Here is a 20,985-nt window from a genome sequence, read left to right as displayed (position 1 = left end):
TGGATTTTTGCGTTTGTGGTGTTAGGGACTGTTGGGTTATGGTTGATAAATACGTATTTAAAAAAAGGAAAAAAATAAAAAGTAATAGAAAAATGAGAGGTTTGATTTCATTATCAAGAAAATATACAGAAAATGGCTGAAAGTTCTTGTCTTCTGATTTATAGTTTGGGTACTGGTAAAAAGGAGGTAACTATCCAAAAAATCCATACGTTAAACAAATTGACAGATAACGGGATTTTATGCAAACTGATATTTATGTTAGTTCAGTAATATTTGAATCGGCTTTAAAATTGAGGGTTTTCACTTCAAATCCAAAAAATATATTGTAATATAATATTGCAAAAAAAAAAAAAAAAGGTCTAATTCACATGGACTGCCCTCTCGCCTTGCTTACACCTTAGATCTAAAACCAGTATTCTGGATGATAAAGTACAGCTGGCTGGAACCTTTGCTTTGGTCGTTTTAGCCTGTAAATGTTATGAATGGACCACTTCACCAACTTATCAATTATGAATTGATTATCCTTCTTTGTCCTTTCTTACCTTTATTGGAAATCTTTGAAGGTAACCCAAATCTTCATACTTTAAAAACCTTTCCTCTTTGTTTTGCTTTTTCTATTATACATACATAATGTTCCCTTCTACACTTATTGCCTTCTGAAATGGATCGGTGCAATTGCTAATTGCTGCTTATATAACTAGTCTTTCTGTTGTTTTTGATTCGTTTGGCGCCTCCTTTTTTAGATTTGATTTTCTTTTTTTAGTTAAAGAACCCAACCCTTATGTCTTTTTTGCTGTCTGGTCTTCTTTAAGCCATGAATGTCGTAGTGGTATTATTGATTCTTGTGTTCCGAATGTGGTCTTTGGTTGATATCAGGGCACTAGGCCAACCTAAAACCAATTAAGAAAAATATTTTCGAGCGGAAAAACCAAACAACTGAGATGCTTTAAAAATAAAAGAAGACATCCGAACAAACTTTGAGGGATGAGATATTGTTCTCATGTGCCATGAGTGTGAAAATCTAATATTTAATCCAGTTAAAAAAAATTAAAGAATCAGCCCACGAGGAGGAACATGCCATGACTGTTAGACATCTGGTGTTATTGTCCCATCCAACATTGAAATTTCTTTATATTCGCAAGAATAAAGTGGGTCTTGGGTGTTTGGTTCGTATCCCAATTATGTGCTCATTAGTCATTTAGTCATGACCCTACCAAACAATTTATGCAGCATTTTACTCTTACTATTTCATAATTCATGAAAATGAAAATGTGCTCATTACTGTAATCATTTATTTTTAGAGATTAGCTCTGATGGTAATCACAAAATTAGATGCTTGAGGGCTTTGGTCTGTTCAATCTTTGATCAACAGTGAAAAGGCAGAAAGAGTTTTTTTTTTTTCAAATAACAAACGGAAAAAGATGGGATGAAGAAGCGACGGGCCCATTCTTCGGATTAGGCTCAGCAGGTATGCAAGAACAGAGCCCACAAGTGAGGCCCACTTAGCACCCTCAGCTGGTGAGTACCCAAGAGTAGTAGGGCCATTTACCCAAAGCGCTTGTCTTGTTGTTGTGTCGTCCAGACTAACCAATGATTGTCTGGGCCAATCTACTTGGAGATTAGAGCCCCTTCAACAGTAATTTCCCAGTCTTAACTCGGATCACGGATCTACTCAATTCTTTTGCTGCATTCACACAATGTTCCACAACTATAATATGAATTGCCATTTTGTCCAAGCATGTTTCTAAAAAATTCACAGGTCTATCAATCATATTCATGAAATCTTTCATACATGTAATTCATATTCAAGGCAAGAATATGGAACCAGAGTAACTACACATTTGCCATCTATACTCTACAGTGTGATCTTGTTCCTAGCTAAACCACGCATGTAAATGATGTTTCATACCTTGAATCGCCCGAATCTACCAGGAAATTAATTTTTCTGGTTTCAAGTTTCCAATGGTGATAGCTAGGAAAGATAGAAAGCCGAATCTCGTTTGGTAAACAATGCGGTAGAATGAAACAAACTTTACATAACTTGCATATACAAAACGCAGTACAACCACCAGCAAAAATATCAGATAAATCAGAAACATTGTCACTATTTATAGTTTTCACTTATCAAGGGCTTAAGAAACCATCCAACATTGACCAACCCAGAGTAGATAAAGAAACATCATTCTTATTTCACACCCTCCAACCATTTTGCCAAGATGACTATCTCTGCACTTGATTTAGAATAACCCAAAACTTTTTGTATACACCCACGGCATAACTCTCTGATTGTTACAAGTTCACTATGCAGCTGCTCTTGGAACTTTCATGCCAAAACCATGCTTCGCTTTCTCAACTCTGTTCAAAGTCATATCAACAATGTTTCAGGATATAATCCCCGTAAAGAAATCTCATCTTGAGATACAAAAATTGTAAATAGCAATATATAATAATAGAAAAATGAGTTAAAAAACATAATGACTAGACTTAAGCAAGAAAACAGGAACGCTTTTGCTAAAGAGATAGCTTTCAAACATCCTACAGAACTTGACAGTGTTGGAATGATTTACTAACAATTACTATTCATGATAAGTAGACTTTAGAACCATCAACCAAAAATGCAGGAATGATGTACTATTCTTAAAACCATTGTTGAAAAGAAATTCGAAATGAATGCTATAGCCAGCACAGAAAGTATGTTTATAAACCATCTATGTAGCACAATTCCACGTATTTCACCTGATAAAAGCCCAATAACCTTATTTCTTTTCATCCTAGGATATCTCAAAGCCATGTCTTTGCCACTATACTAAGATCTCATTGGCCTCAAGGCTTATTCCAAAATCCAACACTCATAAAAAATGAAAAACCAGACTAGCATTGGGGCTACTAAAGATGAATGCATAAAACAGTCATGAGCATATCATTGCTCATTGGCTGCAGTGGATGAGCTAAAAGAACCAAGGTTATTTTTTTACTAGTTATACCAACATTAACTGCCTACCAAAAACCATGTATAAGAGGATGAACCAAAACATTAGAACAAAAAAAGCAGAAAAACAGTCAGAGTATTTGCTCTCACGTTGGGGCAAGTTTGCCAAGGCTATCTAGCTCTTCACCATTGTCCTCATCCAGGACTCGGCCCGATATCTCAATTCTGTAAGATCTATCTCTATCAGTTGGAAGCCCTCTATTAGCAAGTAAATCCAGATCTTTCTGATGAAGCTCTCTCCCGTTTACAAAAACACCAGTGGTCCCACCAGCACAATTTTCTGGCATTAGATGGTTAAATTCTTCGATAAACGGCTGCAAGAGAAATTAAGTTAATAAAAATTATTGGCGAAAACAAACAACAAAATGCTTTTCTCTTAATATATAGGTAAGAATTATTTAATCTTACAGGAATTATGCCAAGACAAGGCCCACCGAGGACACCCCAGAAGCCAGCTCGGAAATCATACCTGATTTAGGCATGTCCAACAAAAGAATGTTAATTATTCAAATGCAAAAGAAACTACTGGCCCAAATTAGCATATAGATTATGGTTAGATCAAGAAATATCAGGATTGGATTTTATTTATCTAGTTCAATTAAATTATTTGTAGATCTATTCCTTTATATGGGAATGCACACATCCATCACGATAGACATACAAAGGAACTAGTAAAAATCATAGCACAGCAGATCAAAAAGAAAATCAATGTAAGCTTACCAATAATGTCCAGGATGAATTGGTCCAGCCTTCTTTTGAGCTTTTTTAACCATACGTTCAGGTAGAGGATGCCCATTAACTGAAATGTTACTTTTCCCGCATTCCTCCGTTTGATTAGATCTAGAGAAATCCTTAAAACTCTTTTTAATAATGTTTGCAAAAAATGATTCACCTCCTTTTGCCATTTTTGGTTGATCATCTTCTCTGGTTGCATCCCCTGAATCTTGAGAAATTCCAGTATTAGAGTACTCATTGAATGACACCTCCATCTCAGTAGGTAATGATGCCTCTTTTAAAGAATTTTGTCGTGTTGTAGCCTTGTTTGACACAACTTTCTCTTGATCAGAGCGACTACTACGATTTCCCTTCCCAAATCGGTTGACTGCATGATTGTTAGAAGAGTAATCAAAGTGCTCTTGAAGAGGTGAGCCAGCTGTTGGAGGAGACAAAGTGGATTTGATTGGCTGCTGAACAGAATTCACTTCCTCTCTTGAAGCAATTAAAACATCCGGACTGTTTTCATCCTCAGAGATGCTTGGAGATGAAGAATGAAAGCTGTGCATTTCCTGAGGTCTGACAGAGTTCAAAGCCTGGCCTGTTGACAATACAACAGGTTCTCTGTCCATTGACTGAAAATCATAACCCGAATGATCATAGTCATCAGACGAGAAGTTAGCAGCAATTCGGTTCACACGGCCACGGAAATGTGAGGAACCATCATTCACAACTTCATTAGAGGTATCATCAACCTCCAGAGAAATTCCCTTCGTTTCAACATGATTATGAAGAACAAGCCTCTTGTTAATGACACTAAAGTTTATCACAGTAGAACAGGCTCCACATCGCAATTTATGTTCATTTTTTACCATGAGATGCACTTTCCTGGGCATTTGTAATAGTTCAAAGCAATTATAACACATTATAAACGGAGCACCACCAGCTATAGGACGCAAACGGCGGCCACCACTGGCTAATACCACCCTCTGGGGACGGCACCGAACAAAAGCACCCATTTCTGAGTTAATATCACTCGGCCATCTAGCATGCACTTGTGTACCACGTACATTCAATGGAGGAGGCATCGTAGTCCTAGAACTACAGAAATGCGAACCAAAAGTCCCAGGGTTCTCAATTTGGTACATTGGATTACTAGGCACATCGGGGAATCTTTTATTGCCAAATGTGCCAGGTGGAACAGGTGCTGGAACTCGCAGATGTTTCTCATAACAATGAAAGCAAGAACAAGAAGCCTGATGCAAGAATGAACTTTGCGGATATGGCATAAATGGGTCATGATTACTTTCACTGTACTGTCCAGAAAAGTATGGATGAGGTGGCTGTTGTTGGTATTCTCCAGGCAACTGGTGAGGAGCTCTTCCAAGCATTTGTGAACCAAAATGATCTCCATAAGCAGGAATATGATTTGGATTATGCATTGGAGGATACAACCCATGCCGAGAAACATCATGCCCAACAGGATAAGAGAATAGATCTGGCAAATGATTAAAATAAGAGGGTCCTGCTCCTGCAGCATGTTTATCAGGTCCATAAAAAGGCATCGAGGGCTTCCGTGATCCGGAAGAACCATTAGGAAACCAAGTATCAGAACCACCATAAGACTCTGGAGGAACGACCATTCCATCAAGCGGAACCTTCTCTTTTGGTTTATCAACCACATCACAAGACCGATTAAGTTGCTCCTTCAACTCATCTAGCTTCCTCAGAAGCTCAGCTCTATCTTGTTCAAGGTGAATTCTACTAGACCCATCCTGGTCAATTCGATTCCGTGATGATTCACTACAACCATAAGAAGAATCCAAATGATGGTTTGATGGGCCTTCATCTGGATTGTTTGAAGTTGAAAATCGCACACCTTCAACAAGACCTCTTGGAATTTGCTGAAATCCCTCCATCTCTTCTTGCTTCCCAGTTTGCCAATCTGACATCTGTCCCTGTCTTTGTGATCCACCAGTATATTCAAAATTAGAATCCAAATCCTCCTGTTCTGTTGCAATAGAAATTAAAATTTCATCCTTATTCCTGCTATCATTTGCATTCTCAACAGACCATTTTTCACTATCAACCTTAGATTCATTCCTATTTCCATCAGTGCACTCAACATCATTCTTCTCTGGATCCCTTTGATCACACCTCAAAGAGTGAGCACTTGATTTAACATCTGCATCAGAGGCATCACTTGAGTCTACTATTTCCTTATCTGAGGAAATTTGAGATTTGGTGGAAACTCTGCCAAGCCTGTCTTCTTCCAACGTCTCAGAGAAAGCATCTGCTTCATGGCTCCTAATTTTTGCTGTTAAACAAACAACATTTCGCTATTAAAATTATGAAAAACTATAAATTTCATGGAAGGTCAAGACCAAAAGGTTCAAAAAATAGCAAGAAACTGATATCTGAAGCCTTAAACTGTTTCATTATTATGATTTCAACAAAATTAAGCCAGAGAGTTCTGCTATAACACTCGTATACCTTTATGACCAAGTTGCGTTCTAATTACGAAAATGATGAGTCTTAAGCCCTCTAAATTCTTTCTTTTTCTAATATGGTAGGTTTAATCATCAATCTTATTGAGGGTGATATAGCAGGAAGCAATAAAAAGAACAAAAATCCAACTTTGAATTTTCCAATAATGCACCTTGCCATTGATGATAAATACAAAAGAAGTAACTAACAAATAGATTCTAATAAGTTTTCATTGTCAAAAACACCATACAAAACCCTTAACTATACTTGATCCTTCAATTTAACCAACTGGTTCAAGTTTCAAAATTTATAGAAACAAGGTTAAGATAGATCAAAGACTCACTAAGTTTCTTTATCTTGTTTTCATCAACTTTCTCATCAACCAAACAAACAATCATGAAGAAAAACAGAGAAGAGAAAAGCTAGGTACCTCGAAGAACAGCACCGCAGCCGCCACACTGGTAAACAGAATAATCAGCAAGCTCTGGAAGAAGGTTTTCACACTTTGGACACAGAACCAACCTTACTTTGGTTGACGCGGCCATTTTTGAGTCATTCAAAGCCCTAACCACGAATAAGAAAACGACGTCACGCCAAAAACAGTTAATATCCTTCCAATTTTTTTAAGAGCTTAAAAATTCCTCAATACTCTTGCAACAACTATCACCATCAACTCGTTCTATTTAAAAAAAAAAAAAAATCTTTTAGCGAAGTTTGGGAACCCGAAAACAAAGAGTTTATGGAAAAAAAAAAAAAGGAAATGGAAGTGGCAAGATGAATTGAGGTTTTCTTTTTTTTCAAGCAAGTTTCTCTTTTGGTTTTCTCAGAGACCAAACAGGGAAAGGAAAGTTGGGAACAGTGGTTAAGACAACTTGGCAGGGACATAAAATGAAGTAACCTAGAATATGTGAAACACTCTGAAATTTTCAGTTGAAAGAGAACAGCTTGTGTTTTCTGAAGAAATCTGAGTTTATAATCCGCTCTACCTTACTCCACTTTGGGGAGAGAGAAAGAGGAAAAAAAAAAAAAAGAAAGAGAGAGAAAGACAGAACAGAGACAAAGAAACCGAGTTCACAATATCGTTTCCCAATGTTGTAGGGAAAGAAAGAAAAACACATGAACACAGTCGTTTTATTTACAAATTATAGCAATCTCCCAAACGATGTCGTATAGAATCACTATGAAATCGGCTACGTTTCCCGCTATACTCTCGTTTTTTCTGCCCTGGTAACTTTATTCGGTCCAATATTTTGCTTTATTTAGGTTCCTTGTTTGCGACCGGTGATAGAAAAGCAGAGTTTTGGCCGTTGTAAAAAGAAGTGAAAGGGCCTCCGCCAGCCTTCCTTCGTGGAAAATGCAAAATTTCTCGCTTCCGACTCTGACTGACAACTCTTTATCTTTAATCACCTTTTTTTTGCCTTCATATATTTTACATTTGTAAAGTGAAAGTGAATATGAATGATTTGCTTTGGTGCCCCACAGCTCATCTAACATAGAATGTGGTCCCATCTCCTCACTGTTATTATTACCGCCTTTTGTCTCGTACATCGACGTTGCACACTTCTCAGTACATGGTTTTCTCACTCAAACACAATCATGGAAAATTTTCAGGCAAATTTTCTACAGTTCTTTTTAACCCTGACATCAAATTTTGCTACAATAATTATGATTATTATGGATATTATCAGGGTTTCACGATTAGGATTGGGATTGGCCGATGATTGTTTTTGATTGATACGGTGTGAAATAAATAAATGCTGTGAAAGAGAAGGGGAGTCGGTTTGAATGTGCATTAGAATATCAATTTTTTTCGTAAAAGCTCGTTAATTTGTATATCAAATTTATTTATATTTTATTTAGTATAAATTATTGATTTTATTTTATTTATTTTTTTAATCAATAATTTTTAAATTATAAAAACGAGAATGTTTAGATTAATGGTTTATCACTAAATTTTTTTTTTTTTAGATTTTATATAGCAATTGTATTTTATTAATTAGTTTAATTTTTATCTTTTTAGTGTTAAGTCAAAAATCAAAGTCATATATATGTTTATAATTTTTAACTAATGATATTTTTATAAGTTTTTTATCTATAATAAAAACAATCAAAATTATTTTTTAATAACATATCATCATGCATAAAAAATATATAAAAAATTTTTAAAATTATAAATTTTTTATTCTTAAAATAAATAAAAATATTTTTTGCTTTATATCCTATTATACATTTTTTTACTTTATATCTTATTATATTTTTTTTCATCGATTTCTATTACTGTTATAAGATGTTTTATTGGCTCTTATTTTTCTAATGATAAAATATTACTTTTATAAGTATATATAATTACTTCATTATTTATTAAAACATTTAAAGAGTATGATTTATATTGTTTAAATCTAAATTCTACTTCTATATAATTATAATATATTTTTTGTTAATTTTTTAAAATTTTAATTATTTCATAATTACCAAATTTATATCAATTGATTATAGTTAAACTTCAAATATCATCTCTCATAATATTTATAAATACAATTGAATTTAAAACTGAGTTTATTGAATTGTAAACTGAATATTTTTTGCTCATATTTCACATTGATAATCTATAATACAATATAATAATATAATATAAAAATAATAATTTTTTATTTTAATAAATATTATATAAATTTAATAAAATAAAATATTTATATTTTATATTTTATATTAATAAAATTTACAAATTTCATATTTTATATATCATAATTTTTATATAAAATATAATATTAAATACATAAATTATTGATACTTTATGAAATATAAACACACTAATTTTATAAATTTAAATAACAATGACGAGGAAACGTGTGTGTTCAGAACGCTGACTTAAAAGCAGGGAGGTGAGGATTTTAACTTGAAGTTTGGTTTACATTTAAATCAATCACCTAGCAAAATTAATGAAGAAAATGCCTTGAAACTCTGGTCCCCGTCTCCCTTTCCCTCGCATTCCTTGTATTAAGATTAATTTTGATCACAAAATTTATATTAATTAAATATAGGATTTAGCAAAGTTAATTTATTTAATTACTTTTTAAAAAATGGTATCAAGCAAATGTAAAATTCAATTCCAGTCCTTCTATTTTTTTTTAATTATTTTTATAAATTTTTTTAAAAATTAACCTATATTTAAGGAAGTATTTTGAGGTGGATCGTGGTAGTTTCCCTCTAATCTCGCAAATGATAAATTATATATTGTATTACTTATTGAAATTCGAGATTCAAGATAGAATTTTAACCTGTACTCATTAAAAGTATATCTTTTATTGGTATGATCTCATTTAAAATAATATATTTTTGAATGAATAATATTATGAATGATTTTTAAATTTATAATAAAATATTTAATATAATATTTAAATTTTAAAATTTTTTAACATGATATATGAATTATTAATTTATTAATTATATGATATTTGAAGGGTTGTCACGTATAATAATTTATAATTAATTATATTTTATATGAATATCTTATTAGTTAATAAATTTATAATTTAAATATCATATTAAATATTTTTAAAATTTAAATATTATAATAAATATTTTGTTATAATTCAAAAATCATTTGTAAGATTAATTTAAAAAAAAAAATAAAGTTTGTTAATGATTTAAAGAATTCTATGTGTTGAAGGCAATTGTGAATTTTACAATCATAACCATAACAAAATCATGACCACAATTAGAGTGATTGTTTTCAAATTCCCTTACAAAAACTCTATCACTCTTTCCTTTGCTTTCATGACTGTCATTGCCACTTCGTCTTGTTTGACGGAGACATCAAGCAAACGACTCTTAGTCGCCGTGGGTAAGTTTAGCATTGTCATGGGAGGGAGAGTAACCACTTTTTTGACATGCTATACTATTTGTGATCTACAAAATTTTTTGTACTACGAAAATAAACAATATTAAAAAAAAAAAAAATTTTACCTTATTTAACAAACTAAAGGTCTCTAGTTGGAGTTGGGCGACCTCACTAATTTATTTTTATTTGTCAATTCGATAGAGTGTAGTTCGACTATGAATTTCAGTTGATTCAATTTAAAAAAAAATAAATAAATGCTGCTATAAATAAGTAATAGAAGTAGATTGTAGTAGTAAAAGTAGCCATAATAATAAAATAATGAAGCCAAGAAGCATCCAAAGCATTATCACTGGCTTTTTCTACGTACTTGAAAGAAAGAGAGAGTGGGAGTTTAATCCATGAGTTATCCACCGGCTGTATTGTGAGAATTTCCTTGGAATTTGATGAAGAAAGCAACCAATCAAGGAGCTGCTGGTGTGGCATTGATCTCAGCATAAATGACACATTTGAGTCTGTTTGATGTCAATCAACCAATGCAGACAGCAAACGAACAACCTCTGGCCCTTAGATTAATGGTAGAAAAAACAGAAATGAGAAAAATCAAACATTTGAATATGTTGATTTTAATGTAGTAATAAAATTATAGACCTACTAGAATAAAAAATTTGGTTGACACTTCAACTAAAGAGACGTGAAAATACAATCTGTTTGATTTGATCATTTCTTTAAGAAAGAAATTTCTTAGTCAAAGAGGGGTTGCTTAATACAAAATACTTTCAGGAGGATGTCAATAGCGTTTCATGGTTCATCTGATTTTAATTGTCTAATACGAGGGTCACGACTGAGATAGCTTTGAGGTACGGACAGGATCAATAGCTATAAAAAGAAGGGGATATTCCCTGAAAAATTTAAAGGCTATGGAAAAGATAAGCTCATCAAATGAACAGTGTCTGTGTCACCATAGCTGGCTATCAGATTCTTTTAAGGACTAATTGAGTAAACGGACATGTTCTATTCTGAAAAACCCTAATCTGAATTCTTTAGCAGCTGCAGTTAATCTTCTTCTCTTTTTTGTTTAAGCTAAAAACCGATAGACCGTTTCTGCTGCATTGCAGGGCCTAAGCTAGGCAATGAGAGGCCCATGACAGAAACTCGAAAGTAAAACTTAGGTCACCAGGCCCAATGTGGAAGCATTGGAAAATGATTTGAGATGTTCTCATTAACTATGAGAATGTCATGATAAGCCTTGGGTTTTTATGGAAGACTGATTCAGCATTGTACAGGCCTGGCCTAAAACCAGCCTGCTAAATGTAAATGATGGGTGATTTTATTCTTGTTATTGGAATGGTCCAGTATAATGGAGCCTCCTTACTAGTGACTATTAGCACAAATCAATAGTGGGCTGAGACTGCAAACTAATTGTGCTTACAATTAAGGCCCAACAGGCTGTTCAGGTTTAAATTGGGCTTTGGCCTAGAATTTACGAGTTTTGACTATGCGATAGAATTCAGCTGCACCATAACCATCTTTTACTGGTTAGGTAAGCCCACAAACTCCACCATCGTCCTCGAGTTTATGTAGTCAGAAACACTACCAAATTAGAAATATTTAGGTTAACAAAAGAAAATGTTTTAATTTAATGGTTGAACTACAAAATAACGTATGTTGTAACATAGCTCACCAGATTAAAACACTTTCTTTGCTTAACCTTTTTTTTCCCCTTTTTACCAAACAGAATGTTAGTCTAACAGTGGCTTTCTGTTTTGTTAGCTGGTTTAGTGTTCAAAGTAGTTGACCTGAATGGGTGCCATCCACATTGGAAATACACTGTCTCAGTTCTCAACTTGTCTAAAGAAACATATCAACAAAAAATCTATTAAGAAAGAAAAAGAAAAAAGAACGAGAAAATTGTTTTTTTGTTTACCAGTTGTCATGGGCTTAATGCAACCAATGTTTTAGATCATCCAAAAAAGTTTCATTTCAGCCAACTAATAAGTGATGGATAACAAGCTCATCCAGCTCTATGAAAAATCTCAGCCACAATTAATGAATGAATGAGACACTGTATGATCCAATATCAAAATTATGAAGGACATGTATGTTTCCAAAAGATAAATTGACAATTAATTTTGATGCAAGTCCGGTTTGTTCTCTAGGAGACGGGGTGTTTAGTCTCAATTCTTCATATTTATCAAACATTCATTTCTTCCCCAACCCCTTTAGCATCCAAACAAAAGAAATGACAAGAAAGGAAGAAATAAAATTTTGTTTTGTTTCCATGGCCCAACTCAAAATGCATCTGACCTGTATAAGTCGAATGCCTGGTGCTCGCATATTTGGCATTCATGAGATACGATTTTATAATCAATAGGCTGTCAGTCTGTCTGCTCACCCCCAGGGGGACAAGACAATGAAGATCGAATCCTCATCCAGATTCGTAATCTTCAACACTAGAAATTACTTCCAATATCTAAAAGCCATTGCTTTTTCAAAGAAGAACTGTTCCTGCATGTTATAAGATAAGAAATGGAGGCAAGCTTATCGTTGGGATGTCAAATCTGAAATATCAGTCTAAAGCCTCGTGTTTGATGTAACAGTATGAAACGGGAGTTGCTAGTGGTTAAAAACAGACAATCGAGATTTTTTGAAGAAAATTTGTTCATGTTGTATCTGGATATGGAAAAGAATTCCATTTGAGATGTACAGTTGAGATATCATTATTGAAAACCAAGAAATAAGAAAAGCAACAATGAACAAGATACATCATTTCTCAGACATTGAGTTACCTGTTAATCTGTCATATTATTTTTGCATATCTACTTCTTGCGTAAGCAACAGATTCCAGTACTTAACGTTTTAGGCATATCCTTCCTTTGTCCAATCCTTCTTCTCATCCAAAACTTACTCCCCAGAAATTCTCCCAAGCTGCTCGTTAGAGAAGAAGATTCCTTGGCTCTGGCATTCCTTGTGGAATCCACAATGGTGGCAGGGGTGACATCAGACAGATGAGAAAATCTGGTGGTTAGCTTCTTTGAACGGGCTAGAGAAGGCAGTTTCATTAGATGCCGCTCGATTAGATGACTCAGTGATACCAATTCATATGAATCATATAAAGGGCTGCCACAATCCCATGTAGCAAATGCTGCTGCCTCTTCATTTTTTTCTTTGGTTTCAGATAATTCTTTCATTCGAGATTGAAAAAACTTCTGGGATTTATCAGATTGGTAATTCGTTTAAGCAGAGTTTTGCAATGCAGATTGAGAAACAGATATTATTCGAGTATTATACCCAAATAGAGAGATTCTCTCAAGTCATATGAATTTTAAATTTAAGCTGGCCTGTCCTAATTTGCTGGGGTATTCAGATTTTTTGCAATATGGGAATTTGAAGCTTGCTTTTTTCCTAAATTATTATCCCTAGTGAGTGAATCGAATATCTTAATTGTCAATATTTGGAACAAGCATTATCTTTTAATAATATACTTAGTAGGGTCCAATATACAGAAAAAAAAAAAGAAAAAAAGAAAAGAAAGGGAAATAGTTGTCCCAAGTTCGGTGAAGAAAATGACAGATCCGCTCATTAAAAAATTGGGTTTCAACATTAAGCAATTACTTAGAATTATAGCATCTGACTCAATGCATTCGAAAAACCAAATCATCTAAAGCATAATTTGTTATTTAGGGATGCATTTAACCAATTCATTTTGCAGCAATATGGGATTTCGGATTTAATTATCTCTTTATTTGAATTCGAAGCAACAGTTCAATCCCATTGATAGGTTCCTATATATGATAGCTTATTTAATAGATAAAATTGAATATGAATTTCCAACTTTTGAAGGAAAAAAAATAAAGGACAAAGTTTTCGTTATCGAATTATACACTTTAAAGTAAGACCAGGCAATTATGAATTCTTTGTTTGGTAGAGAAACTTTTTATTTAGGCCGGCGTGAAAAATGCTCATCTATAACTCACAAGTGCACGTCTGTTTTTGACTTATGCTTTTCTTGGTGAAGTTGCTAACCTTGTTTCAAACCCCCTATTTTTTGTCAGTAAAAGATACCCAAGGTGGATACTTCAATCATTGCTTGGACACAGATTTGCAATTTATACACTTGATTGTCTTGCAAACAAATTAAGATTTTTTTTAAGTAGTTGAGACGATCAAAAATTTAATTCTGATTATTAGAATTCATGGGCTAATAATCTACCAACAGAATTGAAACTTTTTACTAATAAGTTGAGCGAATTAACTGATTGCACCAATCCTTTTACATTTTGAAGGTCTTGTACTCTTGTTAAGCTGTTCCTAATAAGGCTTGTTTCTGAAAAGCGACGCATCGGCATGGAAGATGGAAGATACAAGTTCATTTATTTCTAACATAAAAAAGGAAAAATACCCAAAGGAAAGTTGAATTGAAGCCATGACTTTCTGTCAACATCTCTCGATAGGATATAAAGAGAATTTCTGTGTCGCATTTTTGTTCACTAGCAAGCAATCTTTTATCTTCTCCGTATAACAATTATATAGTTTTCAAATTGGATGATTGTAAGTAACAGCGGCTACAAAGAAAAATGACCTAAACAGTGAAGAATGCCACTGAGTACTGCTATTACTTTACTGCTGTGTCCTGTTCTTGAAATTTTGTCGGTGGCGGTGACTGGTGAGGGACGGAATTGAAGTCCAAAGCACCTTTCTTGTTTAAAGTTTATATATTGTTATAATGGATTATTATAATTTTTCTAATAGGACACAGCAGCAAAAAGGCCAAAATCAAAGAAAAACATCTTACAAGACGACCAGAACGAGGTGCTGAACTGGTAACCGGTTGGTTTTGTTAACCTTTATATCAAAGGAAGATGAATCCACCCAAAATACCCGAGTCATTTTTTGTTTTTATTGCCTTTTTCCCCTGGGGTAATTGGATTACCTTGCCAGAACAGAGAAAAGTACACGTGATTCTTGTTGACGATGATTAGACCATTTGGGGGAAACTACCATAATCGACCATCTTAAGTCTTTGTAATCCACTTTAAAAGGAGATGACAAAAGTGATTGGAAACCCAAACAACGAGAAGACTAGAAGAAGCTAAAGTCTCTCTTTAAAGAAAGTTTCCTCCTATTTTTCCTTTTCCTTTTAATCCCCACCACCAGGCGTGAAGACGGAAAAGAAGCTTAGATAAGGTACGCAAAGAAAAGTGATCTGACTTGACAAATGAATGTTACCAAGGGGTTTCCACTGTGATTTATTATCATTTTGTAATAAGATTGAATTAATTGTAGACAATTCAATTATTCAAGATAACAATCAATAAAAAACAATTTGTAAAGCAAATGCAAAGATGAAATTGTGGAATCAAGCTCATCCTTGACAGGTTTGAGTTGGATTTTTTTTTTCCTCCATTCGGAGATGTCGATCGATCCACTTCATGTGGCCCTACTTCATAATGTCCATTAAACAAAATGGAATTCAAGCAATATCTTAAGCTAAAGTCTCACCTAACATTTAATGTGAATGGATTGGGGATCAAAATTTTGCTTATTCATATAAGATTTGTCGGTATGGAAGAGAGCTAGTTTTGGACTTTTGGTGACGGATAAAAGGGCCATTTCAACCACCAAACCCAAGAAGTCAACTATGGGCCCTCTCTGACAAAGCCCAGAGTGGCATTGGACTCAACTCTCAATTTTTGGCACTAGGAAAATCAAATAATTTTGCATTCAAAATATACTTGCATGAACAGATGATTAGGCCAATAAACACCTTGATTTATTATATAAGAAATGGTGAGAAAATTACTTTTCCCGCACATTAAACTACAACTAGAATGCAGTACTGAAGTAGGTGTTGGCGACATTGTCACAAAAGATTTTTAAGACGTTATTGTTTGTAGGCCCTACGCATCGGGGTGTTTTAAACTGACTAAGAGCAGCTCCTAATCCTAGGTAATGATCAAGAATCTTCTGGAAAGTTCCCCTCCGAAGAACTCGGAGCTCAAGAGGACCAATGGCATTGACCTTGCGGGAACTAACATAGCCTGCATCCACAAAAGAACGATCCAAACAATTGCAGCATTCTTTCAGGACCTCATCGCTTACTTCCCCATTAATTTCCCAAAAGATCACATAGTGACCGGGGTCCGTCGATAAATCCACATGACTAGAGAAATCAACCACTTCCAGCTTTTCCTCAGCAATTAACTTGGCTGCTTCTTCGACAGCAAGCTGTAAATCTTTCTCGGTGTTCTTGTCGATGTTTATGGTGAGCATGAGATTTCTTCTGCAAACAAATTTCAGTTCCGGGGTTGAGTTATGGAAGCCCATAACCTTGACCACGTCCCCTAGCCTATACCTGTACAAACCTGCAGTTTACAGTTGAAAGTGCATTAAAGAATTCAACTACATTTTAAAAGTCAGTAGAAGAAACCTTGAACTGAGAACTTAAGAGTTATGTAGGTGTGAATGTGAGCTGCAATATTTCTATTTTCTAACAAAGAAAAAGGACAACCGACAAATTACACTAACATGGCAATGTTTCAAATCACTCAATAATTAATGTGCATGAACATATACATATAAATACAGAGAAATATAGCTAATGCAATGTTTGAAGGGAAAAAAAAAAATTGTAGACAGGGTCAAAATCCTGAATAAAAAATTTCAATTGCAACCACTTGCTGATAAGGATTCGGTTGCCAATGACTAAACTACAAGAAGTTTACACTAAACATGTTTAAATATTATATTAATGAGTGATGTGCGTGATCACTTTAATTATTCCATAACCAAGCAGTTTTGTTTTACATGATCCTAAACTTTTCCAGCACGCTGCACAAAAATCTATGACATAAAACAACCCCAAAAATATGTATCTTCTCCTTGTTTGTCATCTGTAATGACGTTAATTATTAAAAAATGTGAATATAAAAGTATATATAGTATTTCTTTAACCCAGACCATTGACCAAAAAACCCATCCAATCCTTTTCACAGAACGTTCATTATTTTGTCAATTATGTGTACCCTCATATCAAAGACTTCAATGTTGCTAAGAAACCATTGACCTCTTCCTCTACATCATTTATGCCTGCAATAAGAACTTTCCCTAACCTACTCAAGGCAGCAACTAACTCATTAGACTACCCTGAAAGACTTTCTGATATGCTTGCATGATTTCAGAATGGGGAAAACCTACGGAGAAAAATTATATTAAGAAAAACTTCAAGAGCAAAACCATTAAGGTCTGGATTAGAAAGCATGTAAATATGATGAAGAACGAATGATAACATGTAAACTAAAGAAGATAACAGATACTGTCTTACTTTAAGAAACTGGCTAAAAGTAATTATATAAATAAATAAACATATAAAGATATGATGCATCAAGCATATCTCCTTTAAAAAGATTATCTCTGCATCTAGGAAACAAAAGTTGCCAAATTCTTAATGCAGAAGTTTCAAGTTTGGAGCAACGAGAAATATGACAGAGAACACATGGGTCTTCTTGATAAGTGAACTTCTGTTTCCTAATTTTCTGCCAAACAAAAGTAACAATAAAGAAATATGTGGATGTACAGAAGGATATATCAAATAGCCACAACACAGCCAAAGAAATGAGCTTTTGAGTGTTTGGTGTAGTTATTTCATGATTATAAGAATAGGTTGTGCCTTTGTCTTAACCAATTGGGTCAGATATGTCTGAATTAAAGAATTTTATTCTGGACACTGCAGCAAATCAAATAAAGTCGGTTAAGAAAACCAAAAACCATGGAAAGGAGCAAGACTTGCACCAAAAAAAAACTTGTTCTCCCTAGCTCCTACATGGATACACCCACATGAAGAGCAGTAATTTCATGGTTGGTTCATTTTATTAACAAATAAACAAATTAGAAGTTGCCAACACTGAAACGTGCAATGTTCACTTGAAAGTTCATTCGAACGTGGTTGAGACATGAAGTTGAAATGGAGATCATAGAACATATGGGAATCTCCACAATCTTCTAAAATAATTGTAGGAAATGCGAAAAAAAGTTCTGATTCTTAAGAAAAAATTAGTTTATTACCTGCAAAACTGGTGATAATAACCTCATACTCTTCACCAACCTTAACTTCAGTAAGACCCACAGGGTTGGGCTCCATAGAGAGGAAAGAAGCATTAACTTGGTCTTGCAGATGCTCCTCAACATTCTCTTTCAGAGGAATGAATTCAAAATACCCAATATTAGGAAGCACAGCATAAGTAGCTGACTCAGGAGGCAGAGTTGGATTGATATTTGCCCCAATCCACCCCTCAGAAGAACCATAATCAGCACTTAAAAGAGGCACATCCCCTGCATAATGCCTTAACTTTTTCAGATAAGGCTCCATTGACCCAGTCATGATCCCATAGATGTATTTCACGTTAGGGAAAAGCTCTGGTATCAATCCATACCAATTACTCAATCCTGAACATTTCTTTTGTATCAAATCAGCCAATTCAGGATTTGGCTTCAGCAATTTGGCCATAGCTGATCTGACCGAAGGGAAAGTGATTCGGCTTGAGAGGACCCCTTCTCTTATATCAGTATAAAGCTCTTCCCAAACTTGTTCAAAAGTTCGAAATGCATGAACAATGCTATGGGCAAAGGTAGAGGAAACCAACTGAATTTCCTCACGGAAAATCAGCCCACATAAAAGATGGCAGTACAAGGATTGGTGGAAATCAGGACCAAATATCACTTCATCAGGGCTGCAACACTGAGATTGCATTGCTTTCATCGCATTTTTAAACTGTGAATTACGAAAGACATTGGTAGTTGCAGTTCTAGCAAACAAACCCCCTTTGGTTTTACTCTGCTTACTACTGTAAATGAACTGCAAAGCCTTCCCATTCTCAATAGGAAATTCTCTGTATATCAATATTGGAAAACGATTAATAACAGGGAAACAGCTAAAAAAAACACTGTTTTTAGTACTGGGCATAGCACGTGTTTGAAAACGGGTTAAAATCCAACTATATCATTTATTTCACTAAAAATAAAAGCTAAAAATAAAGGTGTGGACAGGAATAACAGCTATGGAGCATTGAAAACTTCTAAAGAAAAATGGTAAACAGAAAAATAGTGCTAGTATATTCAATTAAATACCTGTTTCTAAAAGCATAAGAAGTACGGTATATCTGCAAAGTAGTTTCCATCAATTCGTCATTGAAGGGAACAAACTTGGGCTTTCCTTGAGTAGTGCCAGAGCTGCAAATTGCAATAAAATTTAGCTTTCGATTTTGAAAAATCAGAAACAAAATTAAAGTAATAAAAAAAAAGTAAAAGATACCTGAGAGATATGGTGGTTATTGGTTTTCCGGTGAGAATCAGGGAAGAAGCACCATCAGCAACTCTTTGAATATAAGGCTCCAAGTCCTTGTGAGTGACGAGAGGAACACAAGCCTTGAAGCTTTCGGGGTCGGTTCTGCCATTAAGGCCCCGATTCTGCAAATACTCAGCGCATCCATTTTCTTCTAAAATCTTTTTTAAAGTCTCCCTTTGAACATTCTCAGCATCTTTGGTCATCGATTCGAACTCTTCTATCACTTTTTCAACGTCCAGAATTTCCATCTTTTCTAACATCGTTACTGAAACTATAACCAAAAACAAGATAAGGAAATGAAATGAAATTATCAGTATTTAACTCTTATTTATATATATATATATATATATAAGAGATATAAATTAAGTGTTGGTATCAATAAATGCAAGAAAAAGAAATTAATTCAGGTAAAAAAAAGACTGCTACTGAAGAAAGAAAAAAAAAAAAAGTCGAAAGGGAGGAAAAAATAGGAAAGGGAAACAAAAAAAGCAAAGGATCATCATAAACAAGCTTCTGTGATCACGAGTAGATCATCATAAACAAGCTTCTGTGATCACGAGTAATCTGAAAAATGAAGACGATAGATAATCAAAACGCTGTGAAGTTTTCATTTTCTTTGACGGATAGTCAACATAGTCAACAATCAAGAAGTTTCCCGGAAACTTAAATTTTCCTCTAGGAAGTAGAGAATATAGATTCAAAACTTAAAAATTTTTCAAATTGATATCCGAGAACAAAAGTAAAACTTAGGAAATTAAAGAAGTTGAAATGTAAAAACAAAACTCAACTTCAATTCCTTCTCTGAAAAATCAAACAAGAAAAAAAAGAAAAAATTAACAAAAAAAAAGAGAGAGAGAATAGAATTACCCATAAAAAAGTGAAGTCAGCAAAAAAAAAAAAAGAGATTTTTCATTAAAACAGAAGAAGAGAGGGAATCAAACGGAAAGTAAGTATCTGGATCAACTGCAGCTCGAAATTCAGTGACAAAATCTTTGAAAAGTAGAAGAGAGAAAAAAGTCAGTAGAAGCTCAGTCTTTCTAGCTAAAACAGTGAGAAAGAGAGGGAGAGGAAGTTGAAATGAGGGAAACGGGTTTTGACTCGGAAGGTTCAAGTAATCGAATTTTTATAGTAAGAAGAAAAAAAACAGAGCTTCAATGGAAGATGTTACGATTTTCGTTTCTTCACCAATTTCGATGCTTTTTTTTCCTGGTTTCTCTGAAAGTGTTTATCTCTGCAAATAAAACCAAAAAATAAAGTAAAATAAAATTTTAATGTTGCAAGAATGAGAGAGAGAGAGAGACAGAGGCAAAGGAAAATTTGCTTTGGCAATGGAGGATTGGGGAGATAGAGAGCAGATGCTTCGGCTCGCATTTTATAGGCGTTACAAAATGCGTTCCTTATTTTGCCATTTTTAATTTCCTTTTTAATTTTTTTTCCAATTTTGCTTTTTTAATCCCGATTCTGCCCATGGTTTAAGGTTAGAATTCCGGAAATGCAGATAGGTTTGAAATTGTTGGATTGTGAAATTACCATTATGGGCTTGAATTATCATTAGTATTGCTTAATGTTGCAGTAATATTGCCATTTCTGGGATTTGTGCTTTGGATCAACAGA

At 34.1% G+C, this 20,985-nt stretch overlaps 2 protein-coding genes across 3 annotated transcripts; both read right to left on the bottom strand.

Moving 5' to 3' along the window:
- Positions 1-2,016: 2,016 nt before the first annotated feature.
- Positions 2,017-7,286, bottom strand: LOC111304818 (uncharacterized). Its single transcript, XM_089751062.1, has 5 exons — positions 6,621-7,286; positions 3,710-6,020; positions 3,398-3,458; positions 3,080-3,303; positions 2,017-2,355 (listed from the first exon to the last, which is right to left on the bottom strand). The coding sequence occupies exons 1-5, from the start codon at positions 6,733-6,735 to the stop codon at positions 2,301-2,303; spliced, it is 2,766 nt and encodes a 921-aa protein (XP_089607188.1). The 5' UTR covers positions 6,736-7,286; the 3' UTR covers positions 2,017-2,300.
- Positions 7,287-15,779: 8,493 nt separating this feature from the next.
- LOC111304817 (jasmonoyl--L-amino acid synthetase JAR4-like) lies at positions 15,780-20,765 on the bottom strand. 2 transcript variants are annotated; one of them, XM_022901778.2, is made up of 5 exons: positions 20,540-20,765; positions 19,339-19,636; positions 19,155-19,256; positions 18,093-18,916; positions 15,780-16,393 (listed from the first exon to the last, which is right to left on the bottom strand). In XM_022901778.2, exons 2-5 carry the CDS (start codon positions 19,629-19,631, stop codon positions 15,855-15,857), a joined length of 1,758 nt encoding a protein of 585 aa, XP_022757513.2. In that variant the 5' UTR covers positions 19,632-19,636; positions 20,540-20,765; the 3' UTR covers positions 15,780-15,854. The 2 variants fall into 2 exon arrangements, with proteins under 2 accessions (XP_022757513.2, XP_022757512.2); XM_022901777.2 differs by having other exon boundaries at positions 19,339-19,642; positions 20,540-20,733.
- Between the last annotated feature and the right edge of the window lie 220 nt (positions 20,766-20,985).

This window comes from Durio zibethinus, chromosome 21 (assembly GCF_047325235.1).
Source record: "Durio zibethinus cultivar Kanyao isolate XHJ-2024 chromosome 21, ASM4732523v1, whole genome shotgun sequence".
Lineage (NCBI taxonomy): Eukaryota > Viridiplantae > Streptophyta > Magnoliopsida > Malvales > Malvaceae > Durio > Durio zibethinus.
Note: the sequence above shows the minus strand (reverse complement) of the source record. Positions and strands in the feature narration are given on the sequence as shown.

Bases quoted from the DNA above. Each gene is read 5' to 3' on its own strand.
- LOC111304818 (XM_089751062.1), bottom strand. From the start codon at position 6,735: ATGGCCGCGTCAACCAAAGTAAGGTTGGTTCTGTGTCCAAAGTGTGAA. The intron at 3,304-3,397 runs GTAAGATTAAAT...TTTCTCTTGCAG, and splicing joins CTTGTCTTGGCATAATTCCT to CCGTTTATCGAAGAATTTAA. The intron at 2,356-3,079 runs GTGAGAGCAAAT...GACTTTGAACAG, and splicing joins CTTGGCAAACTTGCCCCAAC to AGTTGAGAAAGCGAAGCATG.
- LOC111304817 (XM_022901778.2), bottom strand. From the start codon at position 19,631: ATGTTAGAAAAGATGGAAATTCTGGACGTTGAAAAAGTGATAGAAGAG. The intron at 19,257-19,338 runs GTATCTTTTACT...TGCAATTTGCAG, and splicing joins ATAACCACCATATCTCTCAG to CTCTGGCACTACTCAAGGAA. The intron at 18,917-19,154 runs GTATTTAATTGA...ATTGATATACAG, and splicing joins TCTTATGCTTTTAGAAACAG to AGAATTTCCTATTGAGAATG.